This window comes from Neomonachus schauinslandi, chromosome 14 (genome assembly GCF_002201575.2).
Source record: "Neomonachus schauinslandi chromosome 14, ASM220157v2, whole genome shotgun sequence".
In the NCBI taxonomy this organism is placed as follows: domain Eukaryota; kingdom Metazoa; phylum Chordata; class Mammalia; order Carnivora; family Phocidae; genus Neomonachus; species Neomonachus schauinslandi.
In genome coordinates, this window is record NC_058416.1 from 64,222,362 (window position 1) to 64,242,582 (window position 20,221).

A 20,221-nucleotide genomic window follows, 5' to 3' on the forward strand; every position below is an offset into this window, starting at 1 on the left:
GTCTGCTTCTCCCTCTGACCCTCCCCCCTCTCATGCTCTATCTCATTCTCTCTCTCAAATAAATAAATAAAATCTTTAAAAAAATAAAAAATATTTTATTTATTTATTTGAGAGACAGAGGGAGACAGAGATAGAGAGAGCATGAGAGGGGGAGGGTCAGAGGGAGAAGCAGACTCCCCGCTGAGCAGGGAGCCCGATGCGGGACTCGATCCCGGGACTCCAGAATCATGACCTGAGCTGAAGGCAGTCGCTTAACCGACTGAGCCACCCAGGTGCCCCGACAACAAAGGATTTAGAATACCACATAAACTTAGCTGATTAAACACTGTCAGGCTTTGAGAGGACTGACTTCCAATTTTGAAAGAAGTTCTGCTGTGTATAAATGCTGTCAAATGGCACTGCTATAGAGAAATTGTTCATAAAAGGAAGAGTCAACTGATGTGGCAAACTTCATTGTCTTAAAGTTGCGACAGCCACCTCAACCTTCAGCAAGCACCACCCTGAACAGTTAGGAGCCATTAGCATTGAGGCAAGACCCTCCACCAGCAAAAAGATTATGACTTGCTGAAAGCCCAGATGATGGTTAGCATTTTTTAGCAATTAAGTATTTTTTCCATTAAGGTATGTACATTGTTTTCTTAGATATAATGCTATTATTGTACACTTAAGAGACTACAGTCTACAACTTTTACATGTACTAGGAAACCAAAAATTCATTTGACTTGCTTTATTGCAATATTTGATTTATTGTGGTGGTCTGGAACCAAACTTGTAATATCTCTAGCATATGCCTGTATGCCACTCTAACTCTAATTAAAAGAAAACTGGAGTAGCTATATTAATTTCAGAAAAAGTGGACACCAGAGTAAGGAAAAGTATTAAGGATAAAGAGGAACATTACATAATGATAAAAGGGCCAATTTTCCTTTATGTATACGTATGTATACATACATAGCAATCCTTAATGTATACATGCCTAACAACAGAGCATCAAAATACATGTGGCAAACTGATAGAACCACAAGGAGAACTGGACAACTCCACAATTATAAGTGGAGATTTCAATTTACCTCTATCAGTAACTGACAGATCCAGCTGACAGAAAATCAATAAGGAATTAATCAAATCAACAATACTATCATTCATTTGAATTTAGTTGATATTTATAAGATACTTCATGTAACAATAGCAGAATATACATTCTTCTCAAGATCACATGGAATATTCACTAAGATAGACCATATTCTGGGTCATAAAACATACTCTAACAAATTTAAAAGGATAATGGGGCGTCTGGGTGGCTCAGTCGTTAAACGTCTGCCTTTGGCTCAGGTCATGATCAAGCCCCTCATCGGGCTCCCTGCTCAGCGGGAGGCCTGCTTCTCCCTCCTGACTCCCCCTGCTTGTGTTCCCTCTCTCGCTGTGTCTCTCTGTCAAATAAATAAATAAAATCTTAAAACAACAACAACACAAATTTAAAAGGATAAAAAACATACAAAGTATGCTTTAAGCCCACAACAGAATTAAACTAGACAATAACAGAAAGATACCTGGAAGACCTTAAGCGGAGGGTTAAACCACACACTTCTAAACAATATATGGTCAAAGAAAAAGTCTCAAGAGAAATGTAAAAATATTTAAATGAAAACAAAAATGTAATTTATCAAAATTTGTGGGATGCAGTGAAAACAGTGCTTAGAAGGAAATTTATAGCAGAAAATATTTTTATTATTTTTTAAAGATTTATTTATTTATTTTGGGGGGGGAGGGGCAGAGGGAGAGAGTCTTAAGCAGACTCCACATTGAGCGTGGAGCCCAACACAGGGCTTGATCTCAGGATCTTGAGATCACCATCTGAGCCAAAACCAAGAGTAAGACACTTAACCGATTGCCACCCAGACAACTCCTTTATTTTTTCTTAAATATTTATTTATTTGAGAGAGAGAGAGCAAGAGTGAGAGTGGGGGGAAGGGCAGAGGGAACCTTCAAGCAGACTCCCCAATGATCATGGATCCTGATGTGGGGCTCAATTTCCCGACCCTGAGATCATGACCTGAGCCAAAATCAAGAGTCGGTTGCTTACCCAACTGAGCCATCCAGGAGCCCTGAGAATACATATTTTAGAAAAGAAGAAAGACCTGCAATAAAAACCTTAAGCTTTACCTTTAGGAACTAGAAAAAGATCAGCAAGCAGAAGCAAATAAATAACAAATAGCAATACAGTAATATAATAATAAGGCAATAATAAGTAAAGTAATATAAAACAAGGAGAAGAAAATAAATAATAAAAATTAGAGCAGAAATCCATGAAATTCAAAACAGGAAAACAACAGAGAAAAACCAATGAAATAAAAAGCTGGTTCTTTGAAAAGAGCAATAAAATTAATAAACTTGTAGCCAGGCTAATCAAGAAAAAAAGAGAGGACACAAAATCATTAATGTCAGAAATGCAGAAGGGGCTTTCACTATTGCTCCCATGGACAATAAAAGAACATAGAGGAATATTATGAATAATTCTAAACCCACAGATTGGATAACTTTGGTGAAATGGACCAGTTTCTTGAAAAAAACAAAAAACAATCAACTAAAACTCACACAAGGAAAAATAACTAATCTGAACAGGCCTATTAAAGAAAATGAATCAACAATTAATAACCTTCCAAGAAAAAAAATACCAGGCCCAGACAGTTTTACTGGTGAATTCTACCAAATATTTAAGGAAGAAATTATACCAATTTTCTACAATATATTCTAGAAAAGAGAAGCAGAGGAAATAACTCCTAACACCCATGAGGCAAGCATTACCCAAATATAAAAACCAGATACTGACATTACAAGAAAAAAAACTATAGGCCAGTATCTCTCATGAACATAGATGCAAAAATCTTCAACAAAATATTGGCAAATTGAATCCAACAATGTATAAGAATTATACACAACAACCAAATGGTATTTATATGCAGATATGCATACTAACTCAACATTCAAAGTGATTAATGTAATCCATCACATCTAATAAAGCTAAAGACGAAAAATCTTATCATCATATAAACAGATGCAGGAAAGGCATTTGACAAAATCCAAAATCCATTCATGATAAAAAAAAAACTCTTAGCAAACCAGGATTAGAGAAGAATTTCCTCAATTTGATAAAGGATATTCACAAAAAAACTATAGCTAACATAATACTTAATGGTGAGACACTAGATGCTTTCACATAAGACTGAGAAGGCAAGGACGTCCCCTCTCATTACTTCTATTTAATATAGTACTAGAAATCCTAGCTAATGCAGTAAGAGAAAGAAATAAAAGGCATAAAGATTGGGAAGGAGAAATAAAATTGTCTCTATTTGCAGATGACATAATTGTCTTTGTAGAAAATCTCGAAGAATCAAAGACAACAAAAAATGGAACTAATAAGCAATTATGGCAAGGCTGTAGGATACAAAGTTAATATACAAAAGTCAATTGCTTTTCTACATACTAGTATTGAACAACTGGTATTTGAAATTCTAAACATAATACTATTTACATTAGCATCAAAAAATGAAATAATCAGATATAAATCTAACAAAATATGTCTAAATTCCATATGAGGAAAACTACAAAACTCTGATGAAAGAAATAAAAGATCTACATAAATGGAGATATTCTATGTTTATGGATAAGAAGACTCAATATATACTTTTTTTTTTTTTAAAGATTTTATTTATTTATTTGACAGATAGAGAGCACAAGTAGGCAGAGAGGCAGGCAGAGGGAGAGGGAGAAGCAGACTCCCCGCTGAGCAGGGAGCCCGACGCGGGGCTCGATCCCAGGACTCCAGGATCATGACCTGAGCCGAAGGCAGCCGCTTAACCGACTGAGCCACCCAGGCGCCCCGTCAATATATACTTTTTAAAGTTTATTTTTTTTAAAGATTTTATTTATTTGAAAGAGAGAGAGTGCGCACCCGAACAGGGGGAGGAGCAGAGGCAGAGGGAGAAGCAGGCTCTGCGCTGATCAGGGAGCCTGATGTGGGGCTTGATCCCAGGACCCTGAGATCATGACCTGAGTCAAAGGCAGACATTTAACTGACTGAGCCACCCAGGTGCCCCAGAAGACTCAATATTGTTAAGATGTCAATTTTTCATAACTTGATCTAGAGATTAAATGGAATCCCAATAAAGTCCCAGGAAATTATATTGTATATATTGACAAACTGATTCTAAAATTTTTTTTTTTTTTAAAGATTTTATTTATTTATTTGACAGGGAGAGACACAGCGAGAGAGGGAACACAAGCAGGGAGAGTGGGAGAGGGAGAAGCAGGCTTCCTGCTGAGCAGGGAGCCCAATGTGGGGCTCGATCCCAGGACCCTGGGATCACGACCTGAGCCGAAGGCAGACGCTTAACGACTGAGCCACCAGGCGCCCCCTGATTCTAAAATTTATATGGAAAGATAAAACACCTAGAAATAGATCCATACAAATATAATCAAGTGATCTGTGATTAAGGCAAAGGCACAGAAAGGATAGTCTTTTCAACAAACGATGCTGAAACAACTGGACAACCACATGCAAAAACAGAATCTAGACACATACCTTACATCTCCCATTAAAATTAACTCAAAATGATCTAAGTGTAAAACGCAAAACTATAAATGAAGAACTTAGAAGAAAACATGGGAGGAAGTCTAATAAGCCTGGGTTTGGCAAATTTATTTTTATATTACAGTGCTTACCACGGTAAATGTAGTTACCATCTGTCACCATACAAAGTTACTACAATATTATTGACTATACTGGCAATGAGTGTTTGATACAATACTGAAAGCACAATCCGTGACAGAAAAAATCTGGTTCTGTAGGACTTCGTTAACATTAGAAGTTTCTGCTCTAAGACATTGTTAAAAGAATGAAAAGACAAGCCAAAGATCGGAAGACAGTACTTGCAAATCACATTATCCGAGTAAGGATTTGTATCCAAAATATACAAAGAATTTGTAGAACTTGACAGTAAGAAAACAAGCAACCTAATCTAAAAAATAAAAAGATCTGAACAGGCACCTCACCAAAGAAGATCCAGATGGCTAATAAGCATATGAAAAGATGGTCAACACTAGAAGTGAAAATCAGGGAACTGAAAATAAACACAACAATAAGAGATCACTCAACACTTATTAGAATGGCTAAAATCTAAAAAAACTTATAACAAATGTGGACAGGGATGTGGATCAAAGGAACTCATTCATTGGTGGTGGAAATGCAGTCATTGTGAAAGACAGTCTGGCAGTTTCTTATAAAGCTAAACCTAATCTCACCACACAACCCAGCGATTGCACTCCTAGGTATTTGCCCAACTGAGTTGAAAACATTTATTCACACAAAAACCTACACATGAATGTTCATAGCAGCCTTATATAATGTTTATACATAACTGCCCCAAAATGGAAGCAATCAAGGTATCCTTCAATGGGGGAATGGATAAACTATGGTAGTACGTACAAACTGTGGTACATTCATACAATGGAATATTATTTGGTAATAAAAAGAAAAGACCTATCAAACCATGAAAATGCATGTAAGAACATTACATTGCTAAGTGAAACACACCCATCAGAAAAGGGTATATACAGTATGATTCCAATTATACAACATTCTAGAAAAGGCAAAACTATGGAGGCAGAAAAAGTTCAGTGATTGTCAGGTGTTCAGGGAAGAGGAAGGGAGGGATGAATAGCTGAAGCACAAGGGATATTTAGGGAGGTGAAATTACCGTGCATGATGCTATAACGCTGGATAAAAGACATTACGCATTTGTCAAAACACATACAACTGTACAGCACAAAGAGAAAACTCTAAATGATGGACAGTACTTCATAAAAATTAAAAAAAAAAACTTTAAAGTGTAGGACTAAATACCTACTGGAGTGTGAATAGGATTATGAAGGAGAACATCCTTGCTTAGGAAGCGACTCTCACAGCAGGAAGAAGTGTTGTGTTTCCATCATGTGTGTTGTAGAGTAAAAGTAAAATCAAAACTTGCAAAAGTGACAAAAACTGGTGAATCTAGGTGAAGGCTACAAAGATGTTTAATGTTGCTGAAGGTTGGGAAGCTTTCAAAACAAAAGCCTATAAAAAACTCCACTTAGAAGTCCTAGGTGCTAGGGCGCCTGGGTGGCTCTGTAGGTTAAGCATCTGCCTTTGTTTTTGGTTTTTTTTTTTTACTTAGTTCGTATTTTATTGGACTGATTTGACTGATTTTCACCATTGGAGACGTAAAGGTAACAGGACTGAGAATGTCAACAGCAAAGAAGCCACCCACAAAGGAGTCAAAGGGAAAGGTTCATGTTAAATCTTTGGATTGGAATGGAGGGGAAAAGCTGTTCAGAGCTGAAGGAAGGTCCTTAAATCTCAAGACTACTGATACAAGGGTCAGTTTGTGGAAATAAAGTCCCGAATTGCACAAATGCCCACTAGGCAGGAGAAACGGGCAGGACAGAAGGACGTGGGCTGTGGGGACAGCTGGGCTGCAGCAGGGACGGCTGGGCTGGGCACCGGAGGTAGGCTGGAAGTCTAGAGGCAGGTTAACACATTCACCCAAAACCCTTGCTTCCCAGTACGTCTCGAGGATGCAGCCGTTTTCCTCGGACAAGGAAGCGTCTGCCTTTGGCTCAGGTCATGATCCCAGGGTCCTGGGATCAGGCTCTGCATTGGGCTCCCTGCTCAGCAGGGAGCCTGCTTCTCCCTCTCCCTCTGCCTGCTGCTCTGCCTACTTGTGCTCTCTCTCTCTCGGTCAAATAAATAAATAAATAAAATCTTAAAAAAAAAAAAGTCCTAGGTGCTGCTGACATAGAAACACAGTATCTCATGCCTTTTCTTGCACTTCTCCATTGCAATCTGTGTATACCTGTATGTGTACATGTATATATGTATGTGTGCAATGTGTGTATTTTTGGGAACAGCTTTACTGAGATGTAACCCACATACCATACAATTCATGAATTTAAAGGATACAATTCAATAGTTCTTAGTGTCTTCACAAAGTTGTGCAACAATCACAATAGCAATTTCAGAATATTTTCATTATCTCAAAAAGAAACCCTGTACCTCTTCATTATAATCCCTCCCCTCCAACCAATTCTCCTATTCACCACAGCTTGGGAAACCACTAATCTACTTTCTATTGCCGTAGATGTCCCCATTCTGGACACTTCCTGTAAACGGAATCACAGAATATGAAATATTCAGGATTGGTTTTTTCACTTAGCATGTTTTCAAGGTTTATTCATGCTGTAGACTGTATTGGTACTTTACTCCTTTCTTATGATTGAGTAATATTTCATTGTATGGATAACCACACCTTGCTTATCCATACTTCAGGTAATAAACATTTGGTTGGTTTCAAGCTTTTGGCTGTTGTAAAAAATGCTGATATGAACGTTCATATAAAAGTTATTTGTGTAGGCATGTTTTCATTTTTCTTGGGTGTTTTTACCCAGGACTGAAACTCCTGTGTCAAATGTTAAGTCTATGTTTAACTTTTTAAGGAACTGCCGGACTATTTTCCAAAGTGTCTGTACCTTTTTATATTCCCACCAGCAGTGTATAAAAGTCCCAATTTCTTCACATTGATGCCAACACTTAGTATTTATCTTTTGATTTCCTAGCACTATGAAGTAGAATCTTGTGGTTTTACTTGTATTTCCCCAATAACTAATAATGTTGAGTATCTTTTCATTTGCTTATTGGCTATTTGTATATCATATTTTTTAAAAAGATTTTTATTTATTTTAGAGAGATCGTGAGCAGGGAGAGGGACAGAAGGAGAGAGAGAGAATCCCAAGCAGACTCCCCACTGAGCATGGAACCTGATGCGGGGCTCAATCCTAGGACTCTGAGATCATGACATGAGCTGAAATCAAGAGTCAGATGCTCAACTGACTGAGCCACCCAGACACCCCTTGTATATCATATTTTTAAAAACGCCTATTTAAATCCTTGGCCCGCTTAAAAATTGCATCATTAGTCTACTACTGAGTTGTATGAGTTGTAAGAATACTTGTATTCTAGACACAAGTCCTTTATTAGATATAGGATTAGCAAATATTTTCTCCATTTTTTCTCCCCACCATCTTAATGGTTTCCTTTAAAGCATGAAAGTTTTAAATTTTAACGAAATCCAATTTATCTATTTCTTCTTTGATTACTTGTGATTTTGCTGTCATATCTAAGAATCCATTAACAAATCCAAAGTCACAAAGAGTTTTGTAGTTTGACTCTTAAATTTATTTATTTATTTTTTAAAGATTTTATTTATTTATTTTGAGAGAGAGAGAATGAGAGAGAACACATGAGAGGGGATAGGGTCAGAGGGCAAAGCAGGCTCCCTGCCGAACAGGGAGCCCGATGCGGGACTCGATCCAGGGACTCCAGGATCATGACCTGAGCCGAAGGCAGTCGCTTAACCAACTGAGCCACCCAGGAGCCCAATTTGACTCTTAAATTTAGTTCTTTGATTGATTTTGAGTTAATTTTTATATGCAGTGTGAAGGATCCAACTTTATTTTTTTGCATATGTGGATAACACATATGCAAGCAACATTTGTTAGTAAGACTCTTCTTTCTCCATCCATTGAATGGTCTTGGCACCCTTGTTGAAAATCAACTGACCGCAGACATGTGAGTTTATTTCTGGGATTTCAGTTCTGTTCTTCTGATCTACATGTCTATCCTTGTGCTAGTACCACACTGTCTTATTACTGCTCTGTACTAAAGTTTGAACTCAGGAAGTGTGAGTTCTCCAACTTTGCTCTTTTTTTCCCAAGACTATTTTGGCTATTTGGGGGCCCTTGACTTCCCACATGTATTCCCAGATGGAATTTTGCAAAGGACTGCATTGAATCTGTAAATCAATTTGGGGGCTACTACCATCTTAACAATATCAAGACATTCAATGGAATGTCTTTCCATTTATTTAGGTCTTTAATTTCTTTCAACAACGTGTTGTAGTTTCCAAAGTATAATTTTTATGCTGTATTTCTTTTTTTTTTTTTTTAAGATTTTATTTATTTGACAGAGAGAGACAGCGAGAGAGGGAACACAAGCAGGGGGAGTGGGAGAGGGAGAAGCAGGCTTCCCGCCAAGCAGGGAGCCCAATGCAGGGCTCGATCCCAGGACTCTGGGATCATGACCTGAGCTGAAGGCAGACGCTTAACAACTGAGCCACCCAGGCGCCCCATGCTATATTTCTTTTGTTAAATTTATTTCTAAACATTTTATTTTTTTCTGTGCTACTGTAAATAGAACTGTTGTCTTAAGTTTTTTTTTTTTTTTGATTGTTCTTTACAAGCGTATAGAAATGTATATTTACCTTGTATCTTGCAACCTTGAAGTCATTTAGTCTAGAAACTCTAGTACAATGTTGAAAAGAAATGGTGAGAGTGGACACCCTTGTCTTGTTCCTGTTCATTTTCCTTAGGGGGAAAACATCCAGTCTTTTACCATTAAGTATGATCTTAGTAATGTGGGTTTTTCAAAGATGTCCTTTTATCATGTTGAGGGAGGTCCATTCTACTCCTAGTTTGTTATTTGTTTAGGTCATGAATGGGTGCTAGATTCAATCATGGCGTGTCTGTTTTTATTCTATTGATATAGTATATTACATCAGCTGATTTTCATATGTTGAACCAACCTTGTATTCTGGGATAAGTCCCACTTAGTCGTTGTATATGATTAAAAAAGAATATATATATGTTGTTGTATTTTTGAGGATTTCTGTGTCCTTATTCATAAGAAATATTGTAGTTTTCTTTTCTGTGATATCATTGTCTGCTTTTGGTATCCTGATGATACTGGCCTCATAGAATGAGTTGGGAAATGTTCTCTATTTTTTTTTTCTTTTTTTTTTTAAGATTTTATTTATTTATTTGACAGAGAGAGAGATAGCAAGAGCAGGAACACAAGCAGGGGGAGTGGGAGAGGGAGAAGCAGGCTTCCTGCCGAGCAGGGAGACCGATGTGGGACTCGATCCCAGGACCCTGGGATCATGACCTGAGCCGAAGGCAGACGCTTTAACGACTGAGCCACCCAGGCGCCCTCTATTTTTTTTTTCTTTAAAGATTTTATTTTTATGTAATCTCTACACCAACATGGAGTTTGAACCTACAACCTTGACATCAAGAGTTGCACGCTCCACTGACTGAGCCAGCCTGATGCCCCTCTCCTATTTTTTAAGAGTTTATGAAGAGGGGCGCCTGGGTGGCTCAGTTGTTAAGCCTTTGGCTCAGGTCATGAACCCAGGGTCCTGGGATCAAGCCCTGCATCGGGCTCCCTGCTCCACGGGAAGCCTGCTTCTCCCTCTCCCACTCCCCCTGCTTGTGTTCCCTCTCTCGCTGTGTCTCTCTCTGTCAAATAAATAAATAAATAAAATCTTTAAAAAAAGAGTTTACGAAGAATTGTCATTAATTCTTTAATTGATTGGTAGAATAAATTAGTAAAGCCATCTGGGTCTGGGCTTTTCTTTGTGGGTTGTTGTTGGATTACTAATTCAAACTCTTCACTTGTTATAGGTCTATTCAGATTGTCTATTTCTTCTTGTGTTAGTTTTGGTAGTTCATGTCTTTCTAGGACTGTCTCCATTTCATTTATCTAATTTATTGGTATGCAATTTTAGCCCCTCCTTTGGGCAATGTCTTCTGCTGTTCTTCCTACTGGTAACCCTAGGTTATAGAAAGGTAGACAGGCACACCAGGGTCTACAAATCCTGAACTCTTTCTATCTGTACCCATGTATAGAACTGGGAAAACCCAGAAACTCCTAGTTCTGCTCCATGAAACCAAAGAGCCTGCTCCCCATTCCTCTGATGCCTTACAGAAGGGCAAAACATCCACCTCTGGGTGTAGCTTGATGTTCTAGAAACACTACATTAGTGCTTCCCAAAATCCTTTCAAAAAATTTTAGACTTTTGTGTATAGTTTTATAAAATACAGTAAGAATGTCATAGCAATGTCAAACTATCATATAAGCTTCAAAATTATTTGATCACTTTCTAAGCTCAGTACCAGTGCATGAACTTCACTTTGCTTAGCACTGCCCTAGCTCAGGCTGCACCACTCTCTATGGCTGAGACTTCTTGGAGAGCCCTCAGTAGTCTCCCCACCTTCTGCCTCTACCTGACATCCCATTCAGGGCTCCTAAGGCTAGGGACCCACTGAAAACCGCACTTCCCAGCCTGTGTGGGCCCGTACCAGAGATCACTAGTACTCCTACGAGCACCAGGCTATGGATCTATAGCAGTTGTCCTCTAGATCCAGATATCTGCTTAGGAAGAGCACAGCTGGCCAGAGATGCCTCACTTACAAATGGGCTCCAACCTAGGTTCTGCCTGCACAGGCCAACTTGGAACCCCTGCTCTGTGCCTTTCACTGACACATAGCCCTAAGGCAGGGTGGAGTGGAGGACCCACCCACAGGTTCAACTAGGACTGCCACCCTGCACCTGGGAGGCTAGCATTAGGCCCCCAGACTCACCTAACACTCTTGGCAAAGAAGTACCAGTCAGGTTGCAGAGACTAAATTGCCAAACCACCATGAAGTACAATGAAGGAGTAACAGCAGAACTGATGTGCTGCTCACTGTGAGACCAGGATCAAGATATGGTTTTACAGGCAGTCCCTTACTCTTCAGTCCTCAAGATATATCTCCTATGAGTCAGGTGCTCCTCAGAGAGCCATTCTGCCTAGGGGGGAGATGGGCTGAGAAAGACTGTGTGTCTTAAGATAACCCCACCATAAAGTGGGGGGTTAGGACTTAACGTGTATGGTTCTGAGTGCTGCTCCTAACTATGCATGACACTGTGCCCCCCAAAGGAAGACCTCCACTGATGGGTGATTTAAAGGGTTACAAGAAACAGCCATATCAAGAAAGCTGCATTTTGGGGCACCTGGGTGGCTCAGTCGGTTAAGCGACTGCCTTTGGCTCAGTGGGATTGAGCCCTGCAGTGGGTTCCCTGCTAGGTGGGGAGCCTGCTTCTCCCTCTCCCTCTGCTTGTGCTCGCTCACTTGCTCTGTCAAATAAATAAATAAAATCTTTAAAAAAAAAGTTGCATTTTCTGTAAAGCTTTTATTAAAGATACTGTGCTTTATTTTATTCTATTTTCCTCATATGAGGATCTAAACGTAACTCCTTAGAATTTAGCACCAGGCTCTTGGGAGTCTCACCAAATGCTCCTAACTGCTTAGAGGCAGGAAAATCAGCCCTAAGTGAATGCTCACTCACTGCCAATTTCAAGTGAATGACAAACTTGATGCTCCCTTATTCTATAGTCGTTCCTGGAGCTGTAAGTGAGGCTGAAAGGTCCTGTGTGACCTTAGGGACACAGCTGCTGAGGGGCCAATCATGGTGGCACCAGATCATGCTGTCAAGACTTTCCTTTCTAGCAGCCTAATTCAAGGGGTATTCCATGTGCTTCCCCAATCAGGGTTTGTATTCCCCAAGAGACAGAAAACAGTATGACAAAGGTCATGGAAACCTATTAGACAAATGTGGGGTGCCTTCCTCAACAACAACAAAAAAGAAATTTCTGTCTACGGTGCTCTTAGTTTCTGTAAGGTGGGGGTTTAGTTTTCCTTATTCTGTTCAGAACTCACTCCATTTCCAAACTGAGGTTTCAACATTTGAGTTAAGTCTGTAAAATATCAGCTACTTCCTCTTGACAAGTACCCCACAGCGTGCCCTCTTTGGGGGAACGCTTGCTAGATACACATTGTCCTTACTGTCTGCCCTCTTATCTCTAGCCTCTCCTCCTTAAGTTTCACTTCCTCACCTCTGCATCAGCCAGTTCCTCAGATGTAATGCTCTGTTCAGCTGGTCTTATCTGCTGTTTCTAATGTTCTCTGTTCTGTCTCTTTTCAATTGCAATGATTTTTCTTTTTCTTTTTTTTAAAAGATTTTATTTATTTATTCATGAGAGACAGAGAGAGAGAGGCAGAGGGAGAAGCAGGCTCCCAAGGAGCAGGGAGCCCGATGCGGGACTCGATCCCAGGACGCTGGGATCATGACCTGAGCCGAAGGCAGACGCTTAACCATCTGAGCCACCCAGGCGCCCTATTTTTCTTTTTTAAAAGTAATTTTTGAAGGACGCCTGGGTGGCTCAGTCAGTTAAGTGTCCAACTCTTTGATTTCAGCTCAGGTCATGATCTCAGGGTTATGAGATTGAGCCCTGCGTCGGGCTCCATGCCTAGCGTGGAGCCTGCTTAAGATTCTCCCTCTCCCCATTCCCTCTCTAAAAAATAATAAATAAATAAATGTATGTATGTAATTTTTGGTTTATTTCCAAATCTATCTGGTCTTTCTTGATGGTGCAGTATTCCTTTTGAGCCATAATTCACATACCACAAAATTCATCATTTTAAAGTATAAAATTCAGTAGTTTTTAGTGTATTTGTAAGGTTATGCAACCACCACCACTATCTAACACCAGTGCATTTTCATAATCCCAAAAAGAAACTCTGTATCCACTAGCAATCATCCCAACCTTCCCTCCCCTCATCCCTGGCAACCACTAACCTACTTTCTGTCTCTGTAAATTTGTCTATTCTGGACATTTCATTATCAGTGGAATCAAACAACATGTGGTCCTTTGTGACTGGCTCCCTTCATTTAGCATGTTTTCAAAGCTTGCATGTGTGGCAGCACGTATAAGTACTCTACTACTTTTTATTGCCAAATAATATATTGAATGGGTATACCACATTTTGTTTATCCATTCATCAGCTGATAGACATTTGGGTTGTTTCTACTTTGTGGCTTTTATGAGTAATACTGATTGAACATTTGTGTACAAATTTTTACATGAATATATGTTTTCAGTTCTCTTGGGTATATATGTAGGTATGAAATTGTTGGGTCATATGGTAACTGTATGTTTATAACTCTATTTTATATTTCAGAAACTGCTAGATTGTGTTCTAAAGCAGTTGAACCCTTTTATAATCCCACCAGCAATTTATGAGGGTTCTGATTTCTTCCCATCCTCACCAACACTTCTTAATATATTAATTTTTAAGATTTATTTATTTATTTGACAGGGAGAGAGAGAGACAGCACAGCATGGGGAGTGGCAGGCAGAAGGAGAGGGAGAAGCAGGCTCCCTGCTGAGCAGGGAGCCCAATGTGGGGCTCTATCCCGACTCTGGGATCATGACCTGAGCCGAAGGCAGACGCTTAACTGACTGGCCACCCAGGCGCCCCCTTACCAACAGTTCTTATTATGACTTTCTGATTATAGCCATCCTAGTGGTATCTCATTGTGATTTCCGATTTGCATTTCCCTGATGACTAAAGACATTGAGAGTCTTTTTATGTGCTTATTGGTCATCTGTATATTTTTGGAGAAATTTCTATTCAAATCCTTTGTTCATTTTTAAATTGGGTTATTCTAACTAATTCTATTGTTGAATTTTAAGTTCTTTATACATTTTGGATCCTAAATCTTTTAGTTGGTTTTAGTTGTTTAGTTCTTTAGTTGCTTGTGCTTTAGGTATATCTAAGAAACAGTTTCCTAATCCAGGGTCATATATATCTACATCTGTTTTCTTCTGAGTTTTAAAGTTTTAGCTCTTACATTTAGTTCTTTGATCCATCTTTGAGTTAATTTTTGTATAAGGGATGGTAAATTAGCCTTTCCTCACATTTCCTGTTTTATCTCTCATGTCTTTGATTATTTAAGCGTATTTATTTATCTGTCTTTATCTGGCAATTCTCTGATATATGATCAAATTTATGAAAAGGTCTAACCTGCTCATTATTTCTCCTGACATTTGTGTGGAATGCACTGTTTCTTCATGTGTTTTGTTCCTTTGGATTTTGAGTCCCTTTTTGGCTGTGCTTCATCAGTGGGAATGCAGTACATCCTGGGGGGTCAGGGAAATGTCGCTGGCAGGGGGAGTTTGCATCAGTTTTGCCAAGTGCCTCTGGGTGTTAATTAGGCCAAAATCTCCTTTTGTGTTCATTTCTTCGCTTGGTTTCCAGATGACCTGGGTAGCGTTAAACATCCCCAGTCCACAGGAGGGCAGGTCTATGGATATACAGTCTGTTTTCCTAACCCTGAGGACTGGCTGAGACATTTCAACTTTTTGGCCATGTTCTCATGCTGCCCTTCAGGTTTTTTCTGTCCTCTCCCTCACTGGAGGTGTACTTTCTCAAGCAGCTTGACTTAATGGTAGTATCTTAGTTCTAAACCCCTACATGGCTCAGGTCCAAGGCCCCGTCTTGAATCTGTGGGGCCATTAAAACTCAAGGTCACCCACCGTGTCAGTAACCCCCAGCCCAACACCCACAGTGTGGTGCTGCCCACTGCTCTGGTTGTTTTGTTTACCACCCTTAGATTTTGGCTCCTGGGGACTTCCCTTACTTTCTCATGAACTGGTTACATGTTTTAAGGATATATACTGCAGTTCATCCACCATTTCAGAGTACTAAGCAGCAGGAAGGTTTTCAGATCCTCCATACTGCTGGACAGAGGAACTGCTAGATAAAGAGATCACATTGAAGATCTGTATACGAAAATAGGCGTGATCACACTACAGAGTAGAATATGAGGTCCTGCACCAAGGTCATAGATGCAGCAGCTGACTTGAAGGGAGAGTCCTCCCATGCTGGTTTCCAGAGGCTGTTCTCCAAGGAGAGCAAATCCTGATCAGATAAGCAATTTTGAGATGAGTCAAGTCCTGGGGACAGTGTACTACAGCTTTAGCTCCAAGACATCATCTACTGCAAGGTCAAGTCTCATCACAAATGCTCCTTTCATTAAGCACCTGCTGGTTGTGTGGCTACTGCAAGAGTCTATGACCAATGTCCCTGAATTCGGCTGATAGTGGCAAAGGGCTGCTGAGCCCCTATGGCCTCAAGGTGGAGTGTAACCCAAGAGGACATCACTTAAGCCCTTGGACCCTCTGTAGGAAGCTGGCCCAGCCCACCTCTAACTCCCTCAGCCCCCACCTCACTGGCTATGCAATGAGCTCTGTGTCGTGGTGGATTCATAGTCGTGGGGGTGGGGATATGCTCCCCAGGAATCAGAAAAGTTCTGTGCCAACAAACACACATACTGAGTCCCAAAGCCACCTCAAGAGGACTCCTACAATTCCAAGAAACAGACTACATCCTACATGGCTTGGTTGCTGTGTGCTAAGGGAGGTGCAGAGAATGGGCGAGTGGCATAGAGCCTGGAAGAGCTCAGAAGCCTAATTTCATAAAAACCTCTCCTCTAGGGGCGCCTGGGTCGCTCAGTCGTTAAGCATCTGCCTTCCACTCAGGTCATGATCCCAGGGTCCTGGGATCGAGCCCCGCATCCAGCTCCCTGCTCCGCGGGAAGCCTGTTTCTCCCTCGCCCACTCCCCCTGCTTGTGTTCCCTCTCTCGCTGTGTCTCTCTCTGTCAAATAAATAAATAAAACCTTTAAAACAAACAAAAAAACCTCTCCTCTCTATCACTTTTATCTCAAGCTCCCAAATGCCTGGTCAGTGTCTGAGTGGGCCATTACTTTCATGGTGCAACAGTATCAGAGCCAATCTCCCGCTCCTCTTCTGGGCACTCTGGGCTCTATTCAAATGACCACCTGATTCTCAGCATAGCCTCTGCACTGACCAGCCCTGGTGTCATTGCCTTCATTGTCCTTTATGCCTGTTCCATGGCCCCCATGGCTCCTTCCAACCATCTTCCCACTTGAAGAAGCTGCTCCTTTCTCCTTGGACCCAGAGGCTCCCGAGTACAGAGGGACCAGAGTCTGCTCCTGCATGGGAAGGCAAGCTGCTGGGTGGGAAAGCAGACACTGCACTGCTGGCTGAGCCTATACCCTCCCTGGTCTCTCGGGGCCCCACATAGCCACCACCTACCTTTCCACAGCTGTTGGAGTCACACTGGTCAAGGCAGGAGCACCTGGCGTGGCTTTGGACCGCTCCGTGAATCTGGAGTCAAATGCTTTCATGGGTTCAATCTTGGACGGGGTCGTTAACACGGAGGGTGACGATGCAGCAGGAGTAGAGGTAGCATTCACACTGGGGGTGGGGGGGGGTAAAAAGATGGGAGAGCACGTCAAGCACATCCATCAAGCATTTAGGAGTCCTAGATTTGTGTTACTTGGAGCCAACTAAAAGGGGCACAAATACCAAAGTTATATAAACCCAATTTCAAGATGTAATCTAATACTGCTATTTCTTTTAATACTGGTCCATGTGTTAAAATCTGAAGTCTGGCTATCTAAGAAGGTCATGAGCAAATGCACTCACATTTGCCCCATTGCACTGTTCTGAGAGCTTCTGGGGTAGCATGAGGCCTAGAAAGTGGCTCTTACAACCCTTTTTTCTCACCATACAGCCATATCTCCACAACCTGAATACAGCATCTCCACCCCAAACCACCAGCTTTTCCTGCTTCAACAAATGGTCTGATGAGAGAAGTCCCCACCCAGAGTCCTGAAGCCACGGTCTATCCCTGGCCTTCATCCTTGGCCAAACACACTGTGGCCTGGGTGGCCCCTCTCATCTTACCTTGGCAATTATGCATTCTTCATACTCTCCTCCAAGTGCACACCCCATAGCCCTTGTCTTTTCCACAGGAGAGGCCTAGGCTTGAGCCTGTAAACTTTCCCCCATGCCCAAGCACATCACACATGCTGAGTCCCAAAGCCATGGAGCCTCCTACTGACCACATCCACCTGCCTGGACCCCATACCAGACACCTGGCAGGCATCTGGGAGCCCCCTCCTCCTCTCCCAGGATCTGCAGGTCCAACTGTTAAAATGTCTCACAGATCTGGAGCTGTCTGTCCTTCTCCAGATACCCTTCCTGAGATAACTGGTGTGGCAATGCTCCTGACTGTGCAGTGGGGGCCTAAGCCACTTCCAGTGCAGACCTGCTGAGAGGTGGGGCTGACCCTGCGGCTGGCGATGTATCCCTGGCAGGTTCCCACCTTTAGAAGCACATCTTGGGCCTGCATCTTGCCCCAGGAGGTGAAGTCCTTATGGTCCTGTGTATCAAGAGACTCACCTGAACAAGGTCCCCCTCCCAAGCAGGCCCTCATAAAAAAATCAAGCATCTCTTTCTTTTTTTATTGAAGAAGCCATGAAGTGTCAGTGGAACTGTGTCCAAACCTGAACTTTCCCCAGGGACAGGAGCAAGCCTTGGCATGCCCACTCACCTGTCCTTACTGACAGTATCACCAGCCGGCCTGGCGCCAGTTGTAGCCACAGGCTCTGTGGAGGGCTTCGAGGCGCCAAAGGAGTTGGGGGTATTGGAGTCCAGGGGCAGTAGCTGTGGATTGCTATGAGAGGAGAGCATGGTGCCCGCCAGGGAGCCCGAGAGTGGGATGCTGTTAAAGAATGCCGTGGAGAAGTCCCTGTTGTCAAGAACAAAAATCAGCCTGGGAAATTAGCCTGGGAAATTAGACACCACATCAAGTACTTTCTATGTTTGAAGTAATTTTTTTCTGGGTCCAAAGATGAAGTCTTTTTGTGGAAGAAAATGTGCAAAGTTACAGAAAAGTAAAAAGAAAACTAAAATTATGTCGTACACCATGTGTAATTGAATCTAAGATGAACTGGTACTTTATGTACCACTAAGAAAGAAAAAATTACTACCAAATGTAATTGTTAGATGCCACTGATTATAAAATGTACCGACTTCAGAGATGCTAAAATGTGCAACATGTGTCTCAGAAGTCATGAAATGCAGCATACGGAGTAAAACTCCCTTTCATTATGGGCTGTATGGATATACCATAATTTACCTAACCAGCCTCTACTGAGGAATGCCAGGGCTGTCTCCCAGCTTTTTCTGTAATAGACACTGCTGTAGCAGGAGGCAAGATACTGCAGTGCTAAGGCTAAGGGCCCTGGGCCAATCCAGCCAGGTCTCACTCCTTTGCCATACACAAGCGCTGGGACCTTGGGCACTTCAACCACTCTGTGCTTCAGATTCCTATCTGCAAAACAGAAAGTGACAGGACCCTCCCCATGAGGTCAGGACTAATGTGGTCAGTGTAGCACACATTTAGAACACACAGTAGCTGCTCAAAGATGCTCCCTATCATAATCGTCATTGCACTAGTTGTTTCACATATTACATGGGATAAATTCCTAGAAGTGGAATTGCAGCAGCAGATAGAATGTTCATTAATGAATTCTGATTAATAGTTCTAAAGTGCCTTCCTTGGAGGTTTAAATTCCAGCTGTGTATGAGAGTGCTTATTTCCCCAAACTCCCACCAAGTCTTACCAATTTGATAACTTGACAATCTGATGAAAAACAGTACCTTACTGTAGTTTTAATTTGCAATTATTTTGATGTGAGATTGAAATTTTTTCATATAGAAGCACCTGATTTCCTTTTTTGGTGAACTGTTTATATCCTTTGTATTTTGTTCTATCTGGTTACTGGTCTTTATTATTGATTGCAAGACCTATTTAACATACTAAAAAATTCCCTATATGAGCAAGAAGTATTTTCCCTAGGATTTTTTTTTTTTAAGATCTTATTTTTAAGTAATATTTACAACCATCATGGAGCTTGAGCAACTTTTTATGGTGCAATTTTCCCTGCCCCCAAAACGTTATTTTTGTGTGGTCTAAATTTTATGCCATTTTTAAAAATGACTTTTTTTTTAACCCCTGAGATCATAAAAATATTCTTTTAGGGAATCTTCTAAAATTTTAAACAAAAAAGCTAAACATTAAGAAAAAAAAAATCTCTGAGCTGTTCAGAATCTATCTAATTTTAAGTTGTGAGGTAACTTTGTTTCTAGAGGGTAGGTAGTCCTGACTCTCATTTATTAGATTAGCTGATGTTTCATCACTGAGGCAAAATGCTACCTTTAAAATTCCCATAAATATTTGGGTTTACTTTTGTGTTTTCCATTGTAGTCTATTACTCTATTCATGTGTTAGTATCCATTTTATTATAGTTTATAAGTTTTAATTTCTGGTGGAGCTAGTATTCTCTGATTTTCCTTTTCAGAAATATTTCAGCTATTCTTACTTATTTTTCCACATAAATTTAGAATCAGCCTAATTCTGAAAACTCCTGTTAGTTATTTGTATGGGCTCATGTTGAGAGAGATCGATCATCTTATGATGTTGAGTCACCCTAGGGAATAAATGGTATGCATTTCTAGTTATTTCTTTGAATTTTCTTTTAGTTCTCTCAGTGTTAAATTTTTTCTTCATAAGGATCTACATTTTTTTGTTACA

General features: G+C 40.8%; 1 protein-coding gene across 5 annotated transcripts in view; it reads right to left on the minus strand.

Moving 5' to 3' along the window:
* The window catches only part of LOC110581127 (protein HIRA), a 90,247-nt gene that overhangs the window by 24,765 nt on the left and 45,261 nt on the right, over nt 1-20,221 (minus strand). For 4 of the 5 annotated variants that reach the window (XM_044921184.1, XM_021690869.2, XM_021690867.1 and 1 more), the window contains 2 exons: nt 18,176-18,373; nt 16,873-17,034 (listed from right to left, as the gene is read on the minus strand). In XM_044921184.1, coding sequence (XP_044777119.1) covers nt 16,873-17,034; nt 18,176-18,373 — 360 coding nt within the window. The remainder of the gene's footprint in view (nt 1-16,872; nt 17,035-18,175; nt 18,374-20,221) is intronic. The other variant, XM_021690868.1, reaches the window with a different exon arrangement.